Source organism: Spea bombifrons, chromosome 13 (genome assembly GCF_027358695.1).
Source record: "Spea bombifrons isolate aSpeBom1 chromosome 13, aSpeBom1.2.pri, whole genome shotgun sequence".
Lineage (NCBI taxonomy): Eukaryota > Metazoa > Chordata > Amphibia > Anura > Pelobatidae > Spea > Spea bombifrons.
Window position 1 is genome coordinate 28916451 of NC_071099.1, and position 22945 is coordinate 28939395.

The 22945-nt window shown below is 39.7% G+C and overlaps 1 protein-coding gene across 2 annotated transcripts in view; it reads right to left on the bottom strand.

Moving 5' to 3' along the window:
* TOX2 (TOX high mobility group box family member 2) overlaps positions 1-22945 on the bottom strand; it is a 55772-nt gene that overhangs the window by 26102 nt on the left and 6725 nt on the right. For both annotated transcript variants that reach the window (XM_053452833.1, XM_053452834.1), the window contains exon 2: positions 4843-4908. In XM_053452833.1, coding sequence (XP_053308808.1) covers positions 4843-4908 — 66 coding nt within the window. The remainder of the gene's footprint in view (positions 1-4842; positions 4909-22945) is intronic.

Consider the following 22945-nt stretch of genomic DNA (forward strand, 5'->3'; position numbering starts at 1 on the left):
CATGACCCGGGGCATTGGCCCCAGTTGCCCCTTCCGTAGCCCCTGATGCTCCGTCTCTTAAAGGCATGCATTGCCCGATACTACATACTATGTAGTCTTTGCCAACTTGGCAAGTCCTCCATAGCATAAATGGGCCGCTTGGGGAGATCAGAGATCTACCTTTTAACCAGGCTATTGTCCAATGGGCTGCCTGATCTCCCAAGAGGGCAATATGTCCATAGTTTTTGCCTAATCCACCACACTGGTGATTAAAACTACCTGTCCTGATTCGATCTCCTCTCACCATTACAGCTACTTAGTGGGGCAGTAATTTTTTTTAAAAGTGGAGAAGTAGCATAATGGGGATGAATAATTATTTTGTAGTTTAGGAAACCTAAAGAAAGGAAGAGAAGGGAGGTTCCGGGTCACTGGTCTTCCAATGTTTCCAGGTATGTCCTTGAGCAAAAGTCTGACTGCTTTGTGTAAGATGATATCTTGGTCACAGAGTGATTAAAGGGGAACCGCAGTCAAATGTTTCTCCATTATTTTGCACAATAAAAGGACTGCTGTCATCTGAACAAAGCAGGAGGAAAACTGAGCACTCGTTTCTGGTGTAAGGACCTCCATATTGCCGGCATGCTGTGCCTATTGGCGGTGCATGAAAGCAGCAGAGAGTCCTGAAGCTGTGGAGATGTCATCTGTGATCATATTTTTGGGATATGCAATAAATAATACAGCATAAATGGCATTGCGCTCCAAACACAATAAGGATATCTCAAGCAAGAACAATTTAAAAGTTCCTTGACTTGGGGATACGTCTAGGTGCCTTGATCTCTATGTACTGGGGTTCCATAACTGGGGTTCTACTAGCTTGTGTGCTGTGGAGAGCCAGTCAACTGATGGCCAAGCAGGGTTGTATGTGTGCTCATGCATACCTAGGGGCTCCGCAGCACCTTAACCTGGCCCTGGCTATTTTGGCTATAAATACGTAATAAGCAGCTGCACATTACATTTATTTTTGTATTGGCGGCTCTACTGTAAATAAGATTTGCTCGGTGTCCACCTCCCTTGTGAAATGCTTGACAGCATCTGCAAACAGTGACCCCTGACACGTCCTTTTATTCTGTGTACAGTAAACAATCCATTATGATGATAGGTTTGCGGACGGATTAGAGTTGCCCAGAAAATCACCTAGTGTAACGCCGGAAAATGAATGGGTACTTTATGAATAAACAAATAATGGCAATAATCACATTCTTGGCTTCAGGGGAAGAGAACGGAATATAAATAAGTGAATAAGATATTCGGATGAGTTAATATACTAAAATGCAAATTCATTTATCAGGACGAAATTTTTTTTAAAAAGACCAGTCATACCAATTTGTATGACATATCTGTTCCTGCATTAGCCTGTCCAAGTTTTGCTTTGTCCTGGAAAGCCAATAGTTTCTACCCCTTTAGGTTACTGGCACATTTGCCTCTTTTAACCACTATCTTGGACAGGGTCCCCTAAAGAATAATTTTATTATTTTGGAGAAAGCAGTGTATACCTGGACGTGCGTGTACAACATTGCGTATACATGTGCAGTACGCCAAACACTGCCCACATCAATGAAGAAATCAGGGAATTACTGCCACATTTACTACCTCACAAGAGTAAAAATTTACAAAGTTTACAAGACCTCCGGAGAAAATACACACCGGAGAAAAACTACATAAAAGTGCCAAAACAAACTGTCTGTGAGAGAAGCACAAAAAAGATCCACTCAATGCAGGCAGGATGATGCTGGTTGCAGACAGATGAAGGACTATGGGTCAGAAGGTTTTGCCGTGCCTACTCCTCGCCCACTCCCCCTCCTACCCTCCACCAACTTAAAGCTGTCTGGGGTTAGCCCTGCCCCTATGTATGGTTAACCCCACCCCATGCAGGCTAGCCCACATGCAGCAGTAGCTCCACCCACCCAAGAAGCCACCGCCCCATTAGATAGACAGCTTTGTGTAGGCCACCCTAGGATGGTCCCAGGTATGGTTGTGAGGTCCTCTTTTGGCTTGGCTAACATTCTGACTTCACAAGCTGTGTTGGACAGGGTTTTAGCTCAGCTTCTCCTGCTTGCTCACCTCTTCTAGGTAACCCTTAAGGCTATAAATGGAACTGCAAAACAAATCTGTCACTGGCCAAAATAATCCAAGAAAAGACCAAGAAAAGACCAGGAGATAATCGCCACCGTGCCAGCTGTCCTCCTCTGGTAGTTCTGGCTGATTGGTTTACTGTAGTGATATTTTTCATGATTCCAGATTCTGATTAGATGAAAAGTTCATTAATATATTCATTTGAAGTGTTTTATCATGGAGCTATTTTTACAACTAGGTCAAAGTTATTCTACTTTCACCCCCCTCCCCCCACACTCTCTAGGCTTGCAGCAGTTAAAATGTAATGTATTTTCGGCCTCTTCTAAACTCTTGGTTATTGTTCACGGAGAGAAAGCAACATTTCCTGATATTCAAAATCTCTGAGAATTGTTGGAAGGAAGCAGATCTGTCTGTTGTAAACACTGTGGCATTGTGTACGAGTGTGTCTAAGTGTAATGTCTCACTGCTGGAGTGGGGGTGGGGTGCTTGATGATTTCAGAGCAGATATAACATTTCTACATTTCTTTTTTGGCCTTATGAATTTCCTCGTTAACCATTTATGTGCATGTATGGAGAAACATCAGAGGGTATATGAAATTCACAGGACTATAGGAACCAACATGTCTGCAGGACGACTACTAGAGAAGGAACATACGTGTAGACAGCAACACATATGGAGTGGAATAAAAGAGTTGGTATGAAGAACAAAAACTTTGGGGCAACATAGGAAAAGATGCAAAGTTAGATAAGCTTTTAGGACGTTAGAGGTTTATTTTTTAAACAGAATGAATAATAGAGCTCTGTGATCCCAAAAGCTATTGTATCTTTGTATTTTCTTCTATGTAGGCTTCATAAAAGTATCAAGTTGGTGAGACACAATATCTAATTTCTCATACAACTCATGGTGCATAAATCCCACACACAATGTAAGCATTAGCATAACTGCAACATTACCAACAAGTGGGCTTGGGTCTCATCTGTCTGGGCAAATGTCACATTTGGTGGGACTGCTGGCCGCCTAAACTGGGCAATGGGTGTAGGAATAGGGGAGGAAACGAGAAGTGGGGGTACATGTGTATGGCATCACGTGCATTAACCTGACGGCAGGATTTGATAAACTGGTAACTGGATTAGCATGACGTGAAAGGGAGAAAGGGATACATTAAACCGAGTCATGTCTTTGTAGATGTATTGAATCCATTATTTTGACCGAGAAGCTTGCAAACTCCCAGCACATCTGAGATTGTGTAATGCATCACACACGGCCCTGTCTGTCAGGGTTACTGGATGCTATATACACTTAGATGACTGCTAAAATGGATCCCTGCAGGGTTAATCATGTTAATGATATGCCTTCCATTGGTCTGCTGTGATCAACAATGGGGCCTGCAACATTAAAACCCACGCAGACTTTTAAGCTTTGTCATCAAGAATCCTCCAATGGCCGGGTGCCCAGAATGACACAACTGTTTGCATACTCCATTCATTCCTTTAACTCTTCATAAAGGGCCCCTTTTTGTACTCGCCACACAATAGCCGGCTTCCGCATACAATCCCAGCCACACACAAATGATATCCCCCATGTTACTCCCACTCCTAAGGGGGTCAGTAGGTCAGCGCTGAATGACTGGATGTCATCTTTCATTACCACTCGCGGCTGCACAGAACAGTAAACCTCACTCCGTGTAGCATACAGGCGTGTCACCGTGATTTGATTTTAATAGGTAGAATTACATAATTTGTGTTTCTCCGCCAGACAAGGACAACCATAAAAGCCACGGTAATGTGCCGTAAGAAGGAGCAGCTGTCTAAGTGACTTATTTAGATGGGGCCAGTAGTGCATGGCCATGAGGTTCTCAGACCATAGCTGGAGGGGATGCAAGCCAAGAGTTACTGTTACCAAGACTAAACTCTCATATAAATATAAGAGATAGAGTTCTTCTCACTACGGTAAAAGTTCTCTAAACTTATCACACGAGTTTCCCTTGTTGACTTTTCATCATACCAGGGAATTTGTAGGATATGAACCCGAGTCTCTGGGTTGTTACCCCATTCTCAGTGCCTCAGGGTGAATGGGCGAGTTCTCTAGAGCTGATGCTGTCATAATTTACCCTGGTTTAACAATATCTGGGAAAGCTTGTTAGTGCTTTTCGGGTTGGTACATCAGAGTTGAAATCAGGGCTTGAATGCAGGTGACTTGCACATATATATATATATATATATATATATATATATATATATATATATATATATATATACCTCCTCATAAATCAGTTTTTAAAAGGACCATTATTAGAAACACAACACAATGTTTGGGTGCCAGTGGAGATGGTACCAGTCAGCAGTTAACTGATTCACATAATAATTATGTTGTATATTCAATATATCTGTATATAATAAATATTACTGTCAAACATGACAACCAATGAAACCTCTCTGGTGGGGTCTGCTGAAAGACTCTAACCATTTTGGTCCTTCCCAAAAGAGACCTTCAAAATCTATAAGCACTGAACCCAACAGATTCAAAATAACGCCAATGTAAGGGCGGTGACATCATTGACCTGGCACTAAAAGCTTCAGCAGATACTGTCTACCATCTTGTTCCAAATCAATACTAGAGGCTTAAGAGAGGGAGCTCCCTTCATCTGTGTAAGAAACTGGTGAGATTATTTTAATGTAACACAAAATGTAACCGCTATACCACACGTGAGAACCAAGCAGGATGGAACATACCTGATTTGTTGAAAGGAAGTCCTGGTTACTTTCATTTGTACTCATGTACATGTTTTCCCCATCAAACTGCGAAAGAAGAAAAAGAAGAACACTTAAAAGATCTCTTTGATCTAATTAAACTTCTAGTGAACAAAATTAGGAATGATAGCTCCCCCGACTCTAGTAAAACATTGGTGATTCAGTCATTGAATATATATTTTGAGCCGCCATGTTGTTACTTTTGATATACAATACTCATGAAGACAGGCGGATATTGAATAACGAATAGTAATAAATAATACTATTTTGTCTGCGTCTAGAAGATGTTTTTCTGTACAATGGGAAAAAAATGATTTAACTGTAAAAGCTTCTGATATAAGAAGAATGTCTATTTTTCATTGACGTCCATTTTTTTGTTTTTATGGATAGGAATAAAACAGCAGTTTCTACTGTCACATTTTGTATCCTCTTAGTAAATAAACCCCTTTGTTTAGCACGTGTCGTTTTCTGCTGTGGAGGTAAGGTGGCCGCGTGAGCCACTTTTTTTTCTGGAACGCACACATACTCCACATGTTGTCGAGCGGCACGTGTAAAGCGATAGCGTGTAATATATAGCATGTATAACATATGAGATGACTGATTCTCTGTGAGTTTATACAATCCAGATATTGCAGGGGGGGCAGCAACAAGTGAAATGTATACAGTGGCCGATAGTATAGGAGGATAGGAGATGATAAAAGCTGTGATCTACCTACTGTATGAAACATATCTATTTCACGTTGGTAGATGCAGATGAACATTTTGAAAGTATGGGACAAAAATACATTTGAATATATTAAATGTGAACAAGAAAAAGGAATTGTATATTTAGAGATTTAGTTGTTGCTCATCTTTAAAGGGTTAAAGCCGCACCTCTCCTATTGCCGATTCTGAATGTGAATTTGCACCCTCCCTTTCGTATCTTGAAGATTCACACACTGATTTGTGGTTAACCAAAATGAGAGACCCTACAACACGCTTAGACCTAGGACTGGCAGGGAGTGCCGCCGTACGCGGAGAATACTGCCGCTGATGCTTTTTATAAGAAAAAATAATAATAATGTGTTTACGTGTAGTTACTCGGTTTAAAAGGGCCGTTTTACATCAAACATTTACTGCACTCTCTAGTAATTTGAGCAAATCAACCTCAGCAGATCTTCCTTTGTATTATTTTCCCTGGATTTAATCACATAAAAAGCACACGCAAAAAAAAAGCTTTAAAGAAGCTTTTTTAGTTTCTATGGCAACAACCTACCAGTGCCTGATTTTGGATCACATTACATTAAGCGTTCTCGGGAATTTCCGGGAAGGATTTGGGCATCCAACGGCACTAGGAACGATGTTACTAATGCCGCATTCAGTTAACGCCGTTACATTTTGCAGAGGAGGTGGAACAGCACCTTTAAATCGTTAGAAGTATTCCAAAACAAAAAATGTATAAAAAAAAAAAATGGACAACGCATGTATTTTTATCAAGTAAAAGGTTATCAGAGCTAAACAAAAGTCCTCTAGTGGCTGGGTTGTTTCTGAGCTACTTATATGAGGATTCCATTGGGCTCTTTAAGTGGAAGCCACTGGACGTAGTATATGAAGCTACTTGTATTGTGTTGGCTTTGTATAATAGGTAATGGGACACATCATGGGGTATCTGTTGGATATCATACGCCTGTTCTTGCTTTGACATTACTGTTTCATGAAAAACTACAGATTCAATACCTAGCTCAACAACTAACATTTCCCCAAATTCTATGTACCTTTGCTATTGCATGGCGCTAAGAACGACAGGTAGGGAAGCCAACATCTGCTTCAGCTTGGCTCAAGTCCAACACCTGGCCAGGCCTCAGCTAAATTCCCCCCCCCCCAGTATGTTGGACCTTCGAGACTCCATAAGGACTTTCTTTATGGAACTGTGAAGTCTGGCTTAGCTCACACATGTATCAATAGTCCCAGCTCTCCTGCTTCTATTGAAAGCTTAAGACAGGAATTAATAATCATAGGTGTCAGCACATTATTAATTTTACAGTTTTACAGGAGGCAGGTGAAAGGTGCCCTAAGGGAGGCACAGAGGGGGTAACATCATTACGCTCATAAATCGATACAGAGCATAGTCTCTGTGGGACAAGAATGCTCTCCCAAGGTTAGATATTACACTTGGCCCATGGTGAATAGAAGCTCTTATGAGGATCTTTGAGGAACGGACAGAGGAAGCAGATTATTAAAGAACTAAATACTTTGTGTCAAGTAGATGAAATTCCTTAAATTCTTAAAATTGGACACAAAAAAGCCAAGGCTTTGTCTACAGTTGGTTCGCATGCAGTTACAAGGAACACAGCTGAATGGCACAGAATCTATGAATTGTACAAAAATCCATGTCTTTGTTATGTACGTATGTACATATATATTATACATATTATACATATATATTATACTAAACAAAATCCACCACCACCTGTGTCTGGGCGAAATGCCAGTTGGTTCAGTTACATCTCAAATGCCCCTGTCTTTTGGGTTTGAGGGTATCACGGTGTTCTACAGCCCTAAAAGTTACAATATTGTGTATGTAAACAGCAATGTGTACAAATGAATGTGTGTAAACAGAAAAGGCTATTGTTTTCACTCTATATGAATTACATGAATATAATAAAGAAATGCAAACAATAAGTAATAAACTAAAAATAAATAAAAAATGTCATGCACCCAGTTTTAGTGTTGATGCTGTTGTTACCATGACAACACTTTATTGTGGTATTACAAACACACCTGGAAATACAATGAGATGCTGTTGCAGCGTAGTGCTTCACAACCATCTCCATCGTGGTCCCCCCAATAACCTGTGCGTTCCAGAGAAATAAGCCCAACATCAGCCTCTTATTGCAATGGGCAGAGGTTATATTGTATTGCGTTGGGTTGTTCAGATTCGTGGGGGATCTGTTACCTGGTCACTGTGTGATATAACAATGTGTCTATGGCATCACTGATGAGACATTGAGGCACGGTCCTCGCATTAACACAGTGGTCTCTTTCAATGGTAACACTGAGAAGGAACTAGGGGGAGCCTGCTGAAAGTCAACATGACGTATATCATGCAATTAAATAATGTCAAGACAATATGTAGATACTACGGTGCATTTTTTGCATTCTCTGCCGACGTCAGGACAGCTGGCAACTATGCATAAATTTGCCGAAACCAAGAATTACTAATATTTTAATGAGGGGATATGGAAGAAAATAAAATGTTTGATGCAGATTTTCATTTTTGGTAAACATAGTAAAGCAATTTAAAATGTTTGAAGCAGGACACAGGTATCCACTGAGGTTTCATATATATATATATTTAAGCTTAAGAGAGGTCCGGGGTGGGGGGTTAAAGGGAAAATAATAAAGGGCCATCTGGTCTCACTGCCCTTAAAGCAACGTTTCCAACAAGTACTAGTATTAAGCAGGGATAAGATTCTATAGTAGAGGAAAATGATGTGACTTGTAGTCCTACAACAGCTGCCATTTACCTGTAGGTTTCATAGACGCAAGCAAGAAAAAAAAAAAAACACTTGATGGGAAAAACATGGCCATTATGGAATTATGGAAGAACCATCAACAGCCTGGTTGACCTTCATTGAAGCTGCAGCTTTATGGCGGCTCTTGCACCAAAATGAGCTTTCCCGACAGGTGTATCCATTACAAATGACCCCTAAAGTGTCTTGCGGGCTCTGGCGACCAATGGGTTAACCACGCAGGCTCTCTCTCTCTCTCTCTTTTTTTTTGCAACTTTATATCTTATAAACTATTACAAATTTAATTGCACGTTTTAACAGGGGAAAAAAATACCACACACACAATGGCTCATTAAGGACTAATTATGCACATGTTGTTTTCTACAAACATTCTCGTTTGTAAGCTGTTCTGTGTAATTGCTCAGCCTCATTAAATAGTACAGAGAAAATCTCATTTCGATTTGGGAGCACGTGCTGGAAAAAGCAAGCATTGTAAGGATCAGGACTCAATGGGGCGTTCTGATTGGTTGATATGATCAAATAACATAACAAGTGCCTTTGTGACTACAACTGCAGCTCTCTCATTGGTGCAGGATGTTGCCATGGGTACAATAATCCCATTTTTCATTTGCACCAAGAAGGAGGAAGAAACGAACCTCTGCTGTACGAAAATGTTAAATAGAAATTCAGTAGTTTGTGCATCTCTGTGAGGGCAAATCCTGGCACCAGGGACTCGTATGACCTCACGGATGGGTCAGCCAAAAACGTCTGATGTCACACCTGCCTCGTGTTATAAGACATGACTCGTACAACCTATGGAAATGCATTTTTTTCTCTGAAGCTCCCAGCGGTGGGATGGCGGGTGAGAGACGGCCAGCAGCGTCTTCTCATTAATGTCTCAGCAAATTTTTGGTCTGCTGGCTGGCATATAAAACGAAAAGTGTAAGAAACACCGTTGGTTAAATTTAATTTATAACCACATCTATATGACTAATTACACTGCGATGAAGATCACGTGCGAGATAACATGATTATTATCTTCACAGCATGAGAGGCCGAGTGAGAACTATGGGTGAGCCATGATAAGCATTTTGGCCGTAAAGGGCCACCATGGTCGGTATTGTTAAGTGTAAAGGTGCAAGGGTGGAGGCCATAATTTGTTTTACTAATGGCCCAATGGAGCTTAAGTTTGGGCTCTATTGCTAGGTTGAAATACATTATTAAAGTAGAGCTGCCACCCACATTAATCAATGGAACATAAAACATATATTTTTAAAAAATATATATATTTAAAATATTTCTTGCAGCCAATTTTAAGCTACCTTTCGTGGGATTTATACTTTTGGGATTTGGGGAAAATTCTAATGATCCTTCTTTTACTTATTTCGGTAAGTAAAAAGGTAAATCCAATAGTTTTTTTCGTAAATTAGAATGGACGTATTTCAGATTTTCTTTGTTCCTAATTCTTAACTCTAAAAACAACATATCACTCATGTTTTTACTATTGTGTGCTGAATGCAAGAGCTGCCATTTTGTTTTAACATTGCATATCATAAAATGGTACCTTGTGCTGACGTACTTGTGATAATAGCTTTACAGGGGGATTGCGTGGTTATAAACAATCTCTAGGGCTATAGACACATCTGCTGAAACAATGCAAGCAGAGATCTGGAAGTTTGTCACAACCTCCTGCTTTACCTGACATTAGGAATTTACTCAGCGAGAGCGGGAAATGAATGAACTGCCCTGGCATTGGGTTCATCCTGGTGTTGGATTCAGCTATAGTTGGATGTGACACCTCCGCTTTTCTTAAGTTTTCTTAAAAACACCAAGGTAAACATCATGAAACGGAAAGCCTAATGTCCCATCCGGTCCCAATATGCTAATATGCGTGGATGTACGTAGATTACAATTATTGAGACCACTCAGTAGACCTGTGCTTACCACTTGTAACCACATGCGTGTGGGGGGTCTCCTTAGGCCCCCTGTAACTCTTGTGTGAGCGGGCACTGGCGTTGGATGGCTGTAAGTATAGTCCACATGGGCTTTAGCAGGTTTGTGTGTCCAGCCAAACGCATATCAGATGCATTAACGATCATATAGTGTCTAAAGAGTGCCTTTAATCAGAATCGGACTTATTTCTATGAAAGTGTGAGTTCTGCCACATCTACTGGTAACTTTGCAACATGTACTTCCAGAATGTTCAGAATGTTATGAAACCCAATTCAATTGGATGTCCCCTAAAGTATTTTTCATTAATAGAGCAAGAAAACCTGAACATCTCATAAATCATGACGATCACATTATTAGTGATTTATGATCGCTGTGTTTCGGTCGCAGCTGTACGTTCATCCAACCCCCCAACACTTTACTAATTCTTAAAAGGGTTCATCTTAATTGTTGTCCAATGTTGGGCTCAGGGCCACATTGGCTTGCGAATTATTCAGCCATAGCCACCCTGCTCTACAGCTGGAGATAACACCAAGAACTTTTCGTGATTATATGAGTTTATTCTGCCAGCAGGCGGATACGGAAATCTGGCCAATTTAACTGAATCTGGTAAACAGAGATGCAGAGATAACACCGTGAATGAGTATAACAAAGCTGTCAGATATTTTGTATTTCCTCCACCGACCACACAATCAGATAAGAACCATGGAAAAAATAGTTCTGGTTTCCTCCAGAATATAATTAGTTATCTTCATCTATCTGTACTTCCGGGGAAAAAAGTCAGAGAACAAAACTGAAGGTTTTTGACTTGAGGGAAAGCAATAGAACTCAATACTGACAGGTGTTCAGCCTTTATAATCTTCGTTAACAGATACAAACGATAGAACTTAGGTATCTATAAATAGTCACACACCGCATATATGTGTAGATCCGTGTTTTCACAAGCATGAGCACTGCATAGGAATCAATGACCTGAATTAGATTCGTGGCATTTATCAGTTATTGACAGGAATAAAGTGATGTATTTAGCTTTGGGGCCACCCTAGGCCTGATGTAGGGCAGCATTTCCAGTCGCCACCCTTCGTGGTCCGCATCCCCCTGGACCAGGCCACCCTAATCCCAACCCTAGGCGTTTGTGAAGAAATGCTGAAAAGTAAGAATGCTTTCAAAAATAGAAGAAAAATCTAAAACAAATCAATATTTGGGGTGACTGCCCTTTGCATCAATTCTTCTAGGCACCTCGGCAGGTAGGTTGTTCCAAACATCTTGGAGAACTAACCACAGTTCTTCTGTGGATTTCTTGTACTGCTCTCCAGCCCTTCAGCCAAATATTTCATTTTTTGACACATCAGTCCTGAGCACCTGCTGCCATTTTTCTTCACCCTAGTTTCTGTGTTTTTTGTTCTTGGCCTTGTTTCCACGGAAATGGAGGTATGGATTTTATGGAAGTGGTCCATGAAGACCACTTCTGACCAGACTTCTCCGAACAGTAGATGGATGTACCAGGGTCCCACCCAATGATGAGCTGATGGAGCTGCTGGACATCTTCCGATTATGAAAGGAAGTAAGCATGATGTGTCTTATCTGTTGCATTAAGTTCCCTTGGCTGACCCCTGCGTCTACAGTCCTCTACCCTGCCCATTGCATTGTGCTTCTTCAAAAGAGCTTGGGCAGAACATCTGGAAACCCCTGTCTGTCTTGAACTTTCTGCCTGGAAGAAACCTCGCTGATGCGGTATAACTAGCTTGTATCTTGTCGCTTGTTGCTCTTCCTTGCCGTGGTGTATGACTTTTGACATTAAACTGTCTTCAGCAACCCCACTCGGTTAGTGTGTTTGGCGGGTCCATGACCTCCTCAAACATTGATTTGGTTTATATTTTTCTTCTGTTCACTCACTTTGCATTTTGTTAAATGGTGAAATAACTATTAACATGTCTATTTTTCACACCTGTGTGTGTGTATATATATATATTTTTTTTCTAACCAGTGTTTGCACATGCTCATATATCATTTAGCAGCAGGAAACGTGGCTTTGCGGTAGCTCTGAAGTTATCACTTTATCTGTGACAGTTAAATCTACAAGCACTTTGAGTTGTCATCTAGTGTTAAAACTCAGAAACTCGCAAAATGAAAAACAGTAAATCGTTACTAACCTGCTAAGCCACCTTAGCCACTTATTAGTATGTTCTATTTTCTTGGGTCTGTATTGTCATCATTTTAAGGCAGTTTTTGAAAATGCTGACAATGTAAATATATGTAACAAAATCTTAGAAGCCAAATAACAAAACACGAGGAAATAAACAGAAATCGTAAAGGTGTAAAAATAGTAAACGATAAACTATATAACACCTTTTACTTAAAAGCAAGTGAACGGGAATGGGTTTTTTTTGGGCACTACAGCCCATTAAAGAGACTCTCTTCCCCTGGGCAATATAGCATTAATCTATTTCCATATAGCATACTTATGTTTATTTGAAGGATGTCATCTCGAGAGCATGCAATAGAAAGTCTGAGATTCAAAGGCTAAACCCTTGCCGTTGACAGGTGTCGCTGGCTTTATTTACCTTAAATAATGCAAAACTTTAATTGTGCTGCCTGGTACGTTAAGCAAATAAACCTTAACAGAACTGCCATGCTATCCGTTCCTCTGACGGTTTGATCACACTAAAACAAAGCACAATTGTTTCAGTGTCTATGGCAACAACCTATCAGAGCCTACTTTTGTGCCACATGACAATTAAATGTTGCTGGCAAAAATGATGAATGACCCAATCTTTAACCAGGTTAATTAATTATTTCTGGGAAGGGTTTGGTCATTCAACAGTACCAAACCAGTACCAACAGTACCAGCCTGAGAACGACGTAAAAAAAAAGGCAAAACTATCAGTCTCATCAAATGTTTTGGTTTCTCAGTTCTCCTCGCCGGGCCCTTGGGGAGGCCATCTGGACCAAACAACAAGTAAGAACATGAAGTTGGTATCGGCATGCCCATTGTGCTAAAGATCTAAATTAATAAACCCCTTAAGGACAATGGGCGGTCCCAAAACCCATGTATGGGCTTTGTCATTAAGGGGTTAAACAAGTATATTGTTAAGGAAATGGGGGTGAAATGTTTTTGGAACAATTCTGATCCAGCTTGGAAATGGGAGGGGCTGAGGTATCAAAAAGTCCCTCCCCCTTTGAGTCACATGACAAGCATGCCCAGCTACAGTTTATAGAGAAGTCTGATCATCATACAATACCCAATTAACCAAATTAATTATTACAGATAATAACATTATGCAAATGTTGGTAATTCTAAGCCCTCTTTTGCATTTAGTCCTTCTTAATAAATAAAAAAAACAATTAAAATATGCAAAAAAGGCAGCATCATAGTCTTATTCTGTTATATATTGTTTTTCATTATAGATTTAAGGTATTCGCCATTGGAACGCGTGAAGATTTACAGCTTACTACAAAACTCAGTTAATTAGTATCCATTGTTAATTTGTACTGTAAATCTTGAAGCCAAAATTGTAACCCATTTCATTCAGAATCTAAGATACAACGCTTAACGCTACGAGAGTGAGAACGAAGCATTAGCAACGACTGTTCATCCATTTAACACCAGCAATGTATTCGCGGAAAGTCTGTTCTTTATACAGGCAGCGGCATCTTAATTTAAATTAGTAGGAGTCCAGATCCTTGCTGGTTTAATTGCGCAATAATCAGCCAGGAGTGCTGTCAAGTCTACAAATTAATAGATCCGTCTAGAACCATACACAAAAAGGCAAACTTTTACACCATCAACGGGTAATTACCATCATTCTTAAAGTGCCCGTAAACTTGTAATGCCTTGTAATTTAAGGTATTTTTTCCCCTCCAAATTAGATTAATTAGAATGGTCTTTATACTTTAAGTCTGCCCCCCAAATTCTACATTTTAAAGCTCCCAATAAATCTATGTATTGGTATTTAGAGATTAAAGACAATATAGGCTTTAGAAACCCAACCTTATACCAGGCAGGACAGAGCGATGGACTGGCGGGTAACCACAACCACCCATAGTGTGTAAGGGTACTCCGTCGGTGGAACCTTGCACCCCTAGGCCTTGTAGTGCTTATCATCTACATTGTAAATCCCCATTAAAATATCCAAACACTGCATGCGCTGTATTTTATTGTGACCCTCTGTGTTTTCCTGAAAATTCTTGTACCGTTCATGGATATGAAGCACAGCACAGACATCTCGAGAAGAAAGGATTTTTTATTTTTAGATTTTTGCTTTGATTTCAGTTTCCCAGCTAGGAACTCACTTCTTAAATCATTAATCAGATTTCTTTTGTAATACCACAGCACGCAGCAAAAGAAAAAGAAATATGGTGGGTGAGACCCAGTTTCAGGTACGTGATACATCTCCTAGGAGGTTTTCCAATACAGAGCTATAAAATTAAGCCCATTTTATCTTAGCAACATGCTGCAAACCAAGCACTGTTATGTGTTGTCCAAGCAAACGTTTCCTGTATGAAGAAGTGGCATCTGGTTTAGCCGGATCAGTGAAGAGAAGGACTAGCCAAGAACTTTGCCCCTGTAACTCTAGTAAGTATGGGGGGGTGACCCCTACACAATGAGGGGACATCTAGGCTTCCTTGTGTCCCAACGGCATGGGGGTGTATCAGTGACAGGGAAGTTCTGGCAACTGAGATGGTGCGGCTTCTCTTAAGAAATGGGTAATAAGTGGCCATTGGAGGATTTCAAATAGCGAGGAAGCAGAAGAGGAGCGGCGTGCAAGCAAGATAAGCCTAGCAGCAGCACCAATAGAAGAGTGTTGCAATAGTCTTGACGGGAAATGTACCAATGTTTTTGTGGCTTCTTGGGTGAAGAATGGGCTGATGCGAGACATATTTTTTAAGTGCAAGTGGCAGTATCTGGTGAGGGACTGAATGCGAGGAAGGAAGTAGACGTTTGAGCCGAGAATGACCCCAAGCATTGAGCCTGTTTGTGGGAGAGATAGTCACGTTGTTAATTGTGGTCGAGAATTCACATACATGTGCACATATATGCATAAATTATTTTCGGTGCACATTGGGTATTGCTACCCACGTGGTCATGGAAGCACAGTATCTAATACAACCATGATGGAAACCCCACTTAAGTTCCTGGCTGCTTACGCCGAATATCCCCAATGGGGATGTAAAGAATTGAGCCCAATTGAGCTCCGATTGAGCCTTTGAACCTGTCTTCTCTACTAGTTTGTCTCTGCAATTTAGTTTATTGGTCCTCATGTTTTTAGGGCCAGTTTTTTAAGATCCTTAAGGTTTCTGCTGAGTGCTCCTTTTAAAAAAAATAAATAATATTGTCTTAATGTAATGCTTCTGTAAAGAGAGAAGACATCTGTTTTTTAAGCAATGCAACCAACCTTCTGCAAAAAAAAACTAGTGAATTAGCATTGTGAGATTTGGTTATTAAAGGAAAACAACATTTATATAAAGCATCAGAAACTTTATAAGGCAAACCTATGCAACTCATGCCCACGAAACCTCAGCATTTTTACTCTTTTCTCCTCTGATGTCCTTCTTGTCCAGAAGTATTTATGTATATCATGTATTTGTTAAATAAATATCTATGAACAGGTCACATGAAAAAGTCTTGCCCCGTAAAACAAAAGCACAGGGTTATCTACCATCACTCTACACTCTGCTTTCTCTGTAACCGTCATCTATTGCCCCGGCCACGGTTCAGCTTCAAAAAACCAAATGCCTTGGTGGCTTGGGTTTGGAGGACAATGATCATTGATACCCCAGTTGTGCCACAGCTCCCAGCTTTGCTCAGCTGAAATATTATCTCACCTTAAAACCAAGTGTCTTCAAGACATTTACTCTAAAAACAAAACTTGTGAAGATAACAGTTCCCCCTTTACCGGCTTCGCTTTGCTAAATCCCTTGATCTGTATTGCAATGGGATACAGAAACCGAAGCCTTTACTTTCTAGGAATTATTTTTCCTCTTGCCCCAATTGTATGGCCTAATTAGTTCTCAGAGTATTCAAGCTGCAGATAAACAGGCGCGTGAGCATCAAAGGTGAATTTACTACACAAAATCATCTTAAATCTGTTAGTTTAAGATGATTAGCATTAAAGGTTTCAGAAAACAGATAATCAGTTGTCTTCTTAAAACAATTATTCTATATTTGTAACATTTTATCAACGCGCTCTCTCTGTTTAACCAACACTCCTCGTCTGCTCCTTTACTCCGTAGTATCCAGGGGCTCTGGACACAATTTTGGAATGATGCACCGATACAAATGATATACTTTTTCTCAGGACAGATTTATATAGTTAACCCATCATTTAGTACAAAGGAGTAAAAAAAAGTCAGAAAAAAATTAAAAATATATTTTCTTACTTTTTCTATAGCAAATTGCATACATTAAAACAGAAACTAAATAACCTTAACATACATTCACTAACCCTCCAAAAACAGTTTTTCCCTGCACACGACTAAAGTAAAGATGGCTGTAATTTTAATACAGCAATCGCCTATTGGCTGGAGTTCTTCAGTAGCCATGATGTCCAATGAGCCGGGAACCAGTAGTACATACGCAACTGTGGCACTCACTTAAAACCATGCTGTGCTATCATGATCGATTTAATGTGACCCAAAAATCTTGACTGGGAATGTGAAAGGGGTTAAAGCGCCTGCAACATTCGTAAAATACACCATAGGGCAACCAAGAATCTCGGTTACAGATATTAATGGAACTATCCCATCAGATCTCGCCATTATCAGGACTGCCAGTAGATCCGCATACAATGCCCAAATCAGTCACTCCACACTCAAGAAACTATTTACAGACGGTTCCACTACATGCACTACTACGCAAAGCGGCATCACACTAACTAACTAGATATTTACATTGTTTGGGGGCATTCCTGCTTAAGAATGAAGTCTGCGTTTAAGAATGAAGTCTGCGCTTAAGAATGAAGTCTGCTTCCTTTAACTTATATCTGAAACATATACCGAAATATCACATGATTGCATAAATCAAGCACTAAGTGAGTGCTAATTAGGACCCACAGGACAAGATATAATCCATCACATCCATTTCTCCTCGCCAAGCCCCTAGTATCTAACCCCATACAATGCAGCAATTCGTAAACCTTGCGTTAAGTGGAAATCTCATCTCCATTGTACAAACCATAGCTGAATATTACATTCAAATATTTAACTTGGCACTAATAAAACCACAACGTCTTATTTCATGGGTGGTGACGATATTAACCCTTAACTGGGAACCACTTCCTTATTATTCAGGGGTCTTTGTTTCCTTTTTTCATTTTTTTTTCACATTATAGACAGCAGCCCCTGCCCCCATTCCCTTCCCCCATGTTTCCTGCTACATATTTATACTGTTATTTTATAAGCCCCCACACATCATTTCCATGCAGAATTCAGAATCTCGCAAGAAAAAGACAGATAATAATAGTCATTATAATAATAGGCTAATCAAGTTATCAGAGCGGAGCGGCTTAATAAAAAAAAAAAACACACATGGCACTGTGCATTATTTAAAAGTAATAAATCTGAAGGTATGAAACAAGGCCACTTTAAACCGTTACACAAATAATTGCCATGTTTTTGTGAAAAGCCATATATATATATATATATATATATATATATATGTTTATATCTTAGAATATTCGCTTTATTTCACACAGTTCTTTCTACTAGGCTACTCGCATGTAACAAACAAGAAAAGATTAATAAAAAAAATATTTATCTGACTGACTGGCAGAGACTGGTAAATGTTCTCCCTGGAATAGTAACACATTCTGAAAAACTGTTTTTAAATGAATCTTCTCCAATTTTGATCCGTGGAATTTGTATTTTTATTTTTTTATTTGTTTGCTCTTTTTTTTTTATTTTTATTTTTTTTGCTCGCTATAACATTCTAGGGTAGAACAGGAACTTGTCACTTAAAACATTAACCAAGAAAAAAACGGTATGAGTAAAATAATTGGAGTTTGAATGCATAGTATCTCTTGGAACTCCAAAGTACATAAATGAGAATGTCCAATATATGTATAACTGGAACTTCCTTTAGTCTATCCAGACGGGAAATAGAAAGGGGCAAATGTGGGGATAGCTCTAACTGCAGGTGCATTAAGGGACTGGGAAGAGGGCAGAACAAGGTAGAGAATGAGATCCTACGCCATTCTCCTTGAGATCAAAAAGCAGCGTCGATATGAATGTTAATGCTTGGTATGGATACAGTTCCAATTTAGTTTTGTTAAATAAGTACATTACTAAATCTTCATAACCTTAATAAATTATTTTATACTGTAACATAACTGGCATGATGTATAAACAGGACTATGGTTTATATTCCTCTATAACAACATTGTTACTATCCAAGTGACGGTATTGTAAGACAAACAATTGTAACCATGACTGCTTATTGCTGGGCCTTGTTCTCCGTCATCAGAAATGGGCAAAACTTTTGTGCTTTTAACTCCGAAGCTCATGCATTTTATACTCGTGGGACTCTCATATTAGAATTAAGAAGTTTATTCCTGGAATCTACTAAAATCAAAAAAACTTGACTTGAGGAAAGAAAGCTTATCTTGCTAAAGCCTGGCCTAAAAGTATCAGTTGCTCGTCTAATTGAAAACTAGTACTGCATTCATTCCTATTTCTTGGTATTTTCTAAAAAAAAGGCTTCTGTTCCCAGCGTCACCAAACACATGTAATGATAAAGAGCGGACAGGTTGTTGGTTGGCACCAATGACCCCTCAGAAATCGAAAGACAATAAATAAAAACATGGTGGGAGTAGCAATTAATCACTGAAGTCCAGCAAGGTCCTAAGTGGAAGCCAAATACACCTTATAAATACAAAAAGTGGACAGGAAAATCTGGTACACGCCAACGAAGAGGCAGACTGATCCCACAATGGCTACAAGGCATTTACATCGTGGATTCTTTGCCCCATATGCATTTGCCTACTAATAAGAGATTCCATGTCTCCTGAAAAGTGGATAAATGTAACTCTTTCCATAATAACAAATCATTCTTCGTTCTTGTCTTTAAAGTGTAAGCTGGTTTATTGAGCAGTATTGATGACATATTTCTAGCAGCCAAGCGTCAGTTGATCTGCAGTTAATTAATCTTCTCTGGCAGGCCTTACATTTGTTGAGAAGATCTATTGACTGTAAATGAAGCGGACTTCATTCAGAAACTGTTCCAGTGGTAGATCTTTTTAAAAGATGAAGTACATCTCAGTTTGGGGTGGTTTAAAGTCTTCTTTGACACTTACTTCTTTCCACTGTTGGCTTTGACCATGGTAGTCTTGGTCTACGTCTGGACTGTCCCTCTGCGTGTGAAAAGTTCTATATGATGATGGAGCGCTTACTTCAATACTGTTTGGGATGTAGACTTAAAACCGGACAAGCTAGTAAGCTTTACCATGTCTTGGCCAAGCTACTTTCCATCACTTGGATATCCACCACTCATTTAGACAACAAAAATGCTTTCACTTTTAGGAACAGCGACTACCAACCTTGCTTACAAACACACAAGCAGAACACACTTGACTGATTTCCTGACCCAGATATCTATTTATGACTGCTCTTGTTAATCTATCACATATTGTTTATATCTTTTCTTTTTGCGGTCACCCATCATGGGTTTCTGTATTTCTCATCTGTCTACAGGAGCTGGTGTTCTATGTATTATGTATTGGTCCTACATGCAGCATCTTATCAGCTATCCCTGGACTTCCTGATCTGGGTTTCTCACTTCCCCTGCTAGTAATTTATGACTAGTTCTTGCAGGTGGTTCGAACTTCCTCTACAGACACCACAGCAATCCTCGGGACTGTAATCATGGTCCGTCCGGCATTCAGATAAGCACCGGGGTGATCTCTGTCCATACTCCAATTGAAAAGAACGTATAAGTTTGATGACTCCATTCTCAAAAGACTATCATCTTTTTTTAAAGTCAAGTGAAATGGTGAACAAAGTCAAAAATGAAAGGTAACTATTGTTTAAAAGTTTACAGGAATTTCTTAAATTAAATTTGGAATTCTGTTGATGAAAGGGGATAACTATCAGGAGTATTTAGTTTAAATTGTAAAAGAAACCATGAAAATATAAAAACTGTTAGTGTACAAAATTAACTCTGTTTAGTAGTCTAAAACCATATTGCCAATCAATTTGGAGAATAATATAAGGAAAAGAGGCAAAATCATAACCAGGGACCTTGTACCCGGCATGATCCTGAGACTTGCTAATATTAATCCTTTAATAGCCACTGACTACAAGTGTGGTGACCAAATAATCCTTAAAATAAATGACTCTCAGGAGGTGAGTATATTCTTAATTAGGTCACACATAAACTACACATAAGCTATAGGTTTGAATTGAGGCTAAACAAGCATTTTGGGCATGCCAAGGGCATGATCAATATACTATGAGGCAAGGCATAGACTATTTACCCTAGCTTCTTAATGCCAGCTCCACCATGTTACTAAATATTGGGACCATGCAAGAAACCGCTCTAAAATACATGATCGTCCCCAGTTATATTCAGATAACCCTGGTGTCTAACCCAAAAACATTCATATGGAAAGAATACGTTTGTGTGCAGTTACCGTCTGTTATTTTTAACGCTGGTACATCATTTTTATTGAATTCTGATGAATTTTTAGCACTTTGTCTTTTGTCATTCAAAATAGAATTTCTGTCCAAAAAGCCAAATCATTTTGTACTAGAATGTCTTTTAGAATCTGGGTAAACTCTTACAGTCTCTCCAACAAGAAATCAGTCTAGTTTTTGAAGAGGGCCTCTGTAAAGCTCTTGGCTTGGTACCAAGACAGCGAGGGACTCTAACCAAGAAAATGTTCCTTGCCGCTTTTAACAAGTTTTAACAAGTCTATTGTTCTGCGCTTCATGTTTGGAAATACGTCTGAGTTGGTGGAAAATGCGTGCATTTAAAATGGGGAGAAAAGCTGTTTGTGGCAATTTCTGTGTTCTGCTGATAATGGAGAACATGAATTATATTTCCCTTGAAAGCAACATTTAAACAGACAATATAATCGCTGGTATTTCCCGCGTGTAACTCATGTAAAGCACGCAGAGGTTTTTCACGGAGGTGGGAGGGGTGGAGCAAGGTAGAGGAGGCAGGGCTAGCTGCAAATGGGGAGGGGCTGGCCCCAATATATAGGATGTTGGAGGGTGATTCCTGGAGAATTCCCAGTTACGGTAACGTCGCACACTTTGCAAATAGATAATATGCCCATTTCTCAGGGTGAAGCCGTGATGCTCATGGGCAATGCTTCACTTGGTTACAGTCGTGAGTTTGAGAATCAATTATGTTTGTTGTAATAATTAATAACAAATACGCGTTGCTTTCGAATAAGGCCGGTAAAGGGTCATGACATATACAAATATGAAACAGATTAACTGATCATCTAATATATTACTAATATGATTTAGCACGACGTTGGAACAGCGATATTTAACATTTTGAGTAGCTTTAGGGTCTCCGTAGACGAGAACAAGATCAATCCATGTTGGACTCAGACCTGAGCTTCTTTAAGAGCCACCTGTGGTCATATTAGGACAAATAGACAACTTGTAGCTTTAGGAGTAGCAGAGAACCTCTGCCAGGGGAGACACAGATTGAGTGACAGTGATCTACGCTTACATTCAGAAATGGTGCACTCTGGAAACCAGCGACACTTGGTTTAATAACGAACCCGTCCTATTATTGTTATACATTCTGTAGCTGAATACTATTGTTCCATTGCTTCCTGCTTGATTGCTTGTGTAACCTAAACTAGGCTAACTACTTTTCTGTCTGTCTTTGTTATCTAAAATTAAGCATTCTGATGTTGCGAAATGCGTGGGCTCTACAGTGCTCTGGCGACTAACACGTTTTCAATCATTATGTCACCGATTTCCTGTCCAGAAGATATTTCCTTTCTCCTTGCCCACCCATACCAAGGCTGTCTGAACCAGTCGCCAACAATCAGCAAAGTTACAGTAAGGGAAAGATAACTTAATGGACAGGAATTATTATACAGATCCTGAGATCATCAACCCATTTTTGTGATGTCATAGCTTTTTCTTCTCTGGGCCATCCAAGTTTTTCTTGAAGGAGAAGCTCGCTGGGGTTGGCCTTCTGTAATACGTAGAAAAGTCTCAAGTTTACAACTCGCCTGAAAACTCAAGTCTTGTTGTAGAAACTCTTAGTCCGCAGGTCGTCTGATAATACAAAGAGTTCTATAGTTTTCGCTTTGCGTGTCCCAGTGGGAAACAGCTTTCATTAGACACCTTAGAAGCTGCACTGACCGCGCTACCGCTTTAAAGAGCAAGGCTGTGGATCGGGGCTTAATAAATCCAGAAACAACTAAAACAGGAAATTTCATTTTAAAGATGGCCGTAAACATTCAGACTACTAATGTGAAAGAAAAAACGATATTTGTGGGAACAATAAGAAGGAAAAAAGTAGAGCAGCACTGTGGTGGGGAGAAATGAATCAAAGTCGTATGTCAGTGTCTAGAAAAATGAGGCACTTCATTCATTACATTTTACATTATTTCTAGCTGTGAATGTAGGGTTCAATTTGTTTCTAACGATGTAGCAAAGCCTTCTGATACACCCCCCAA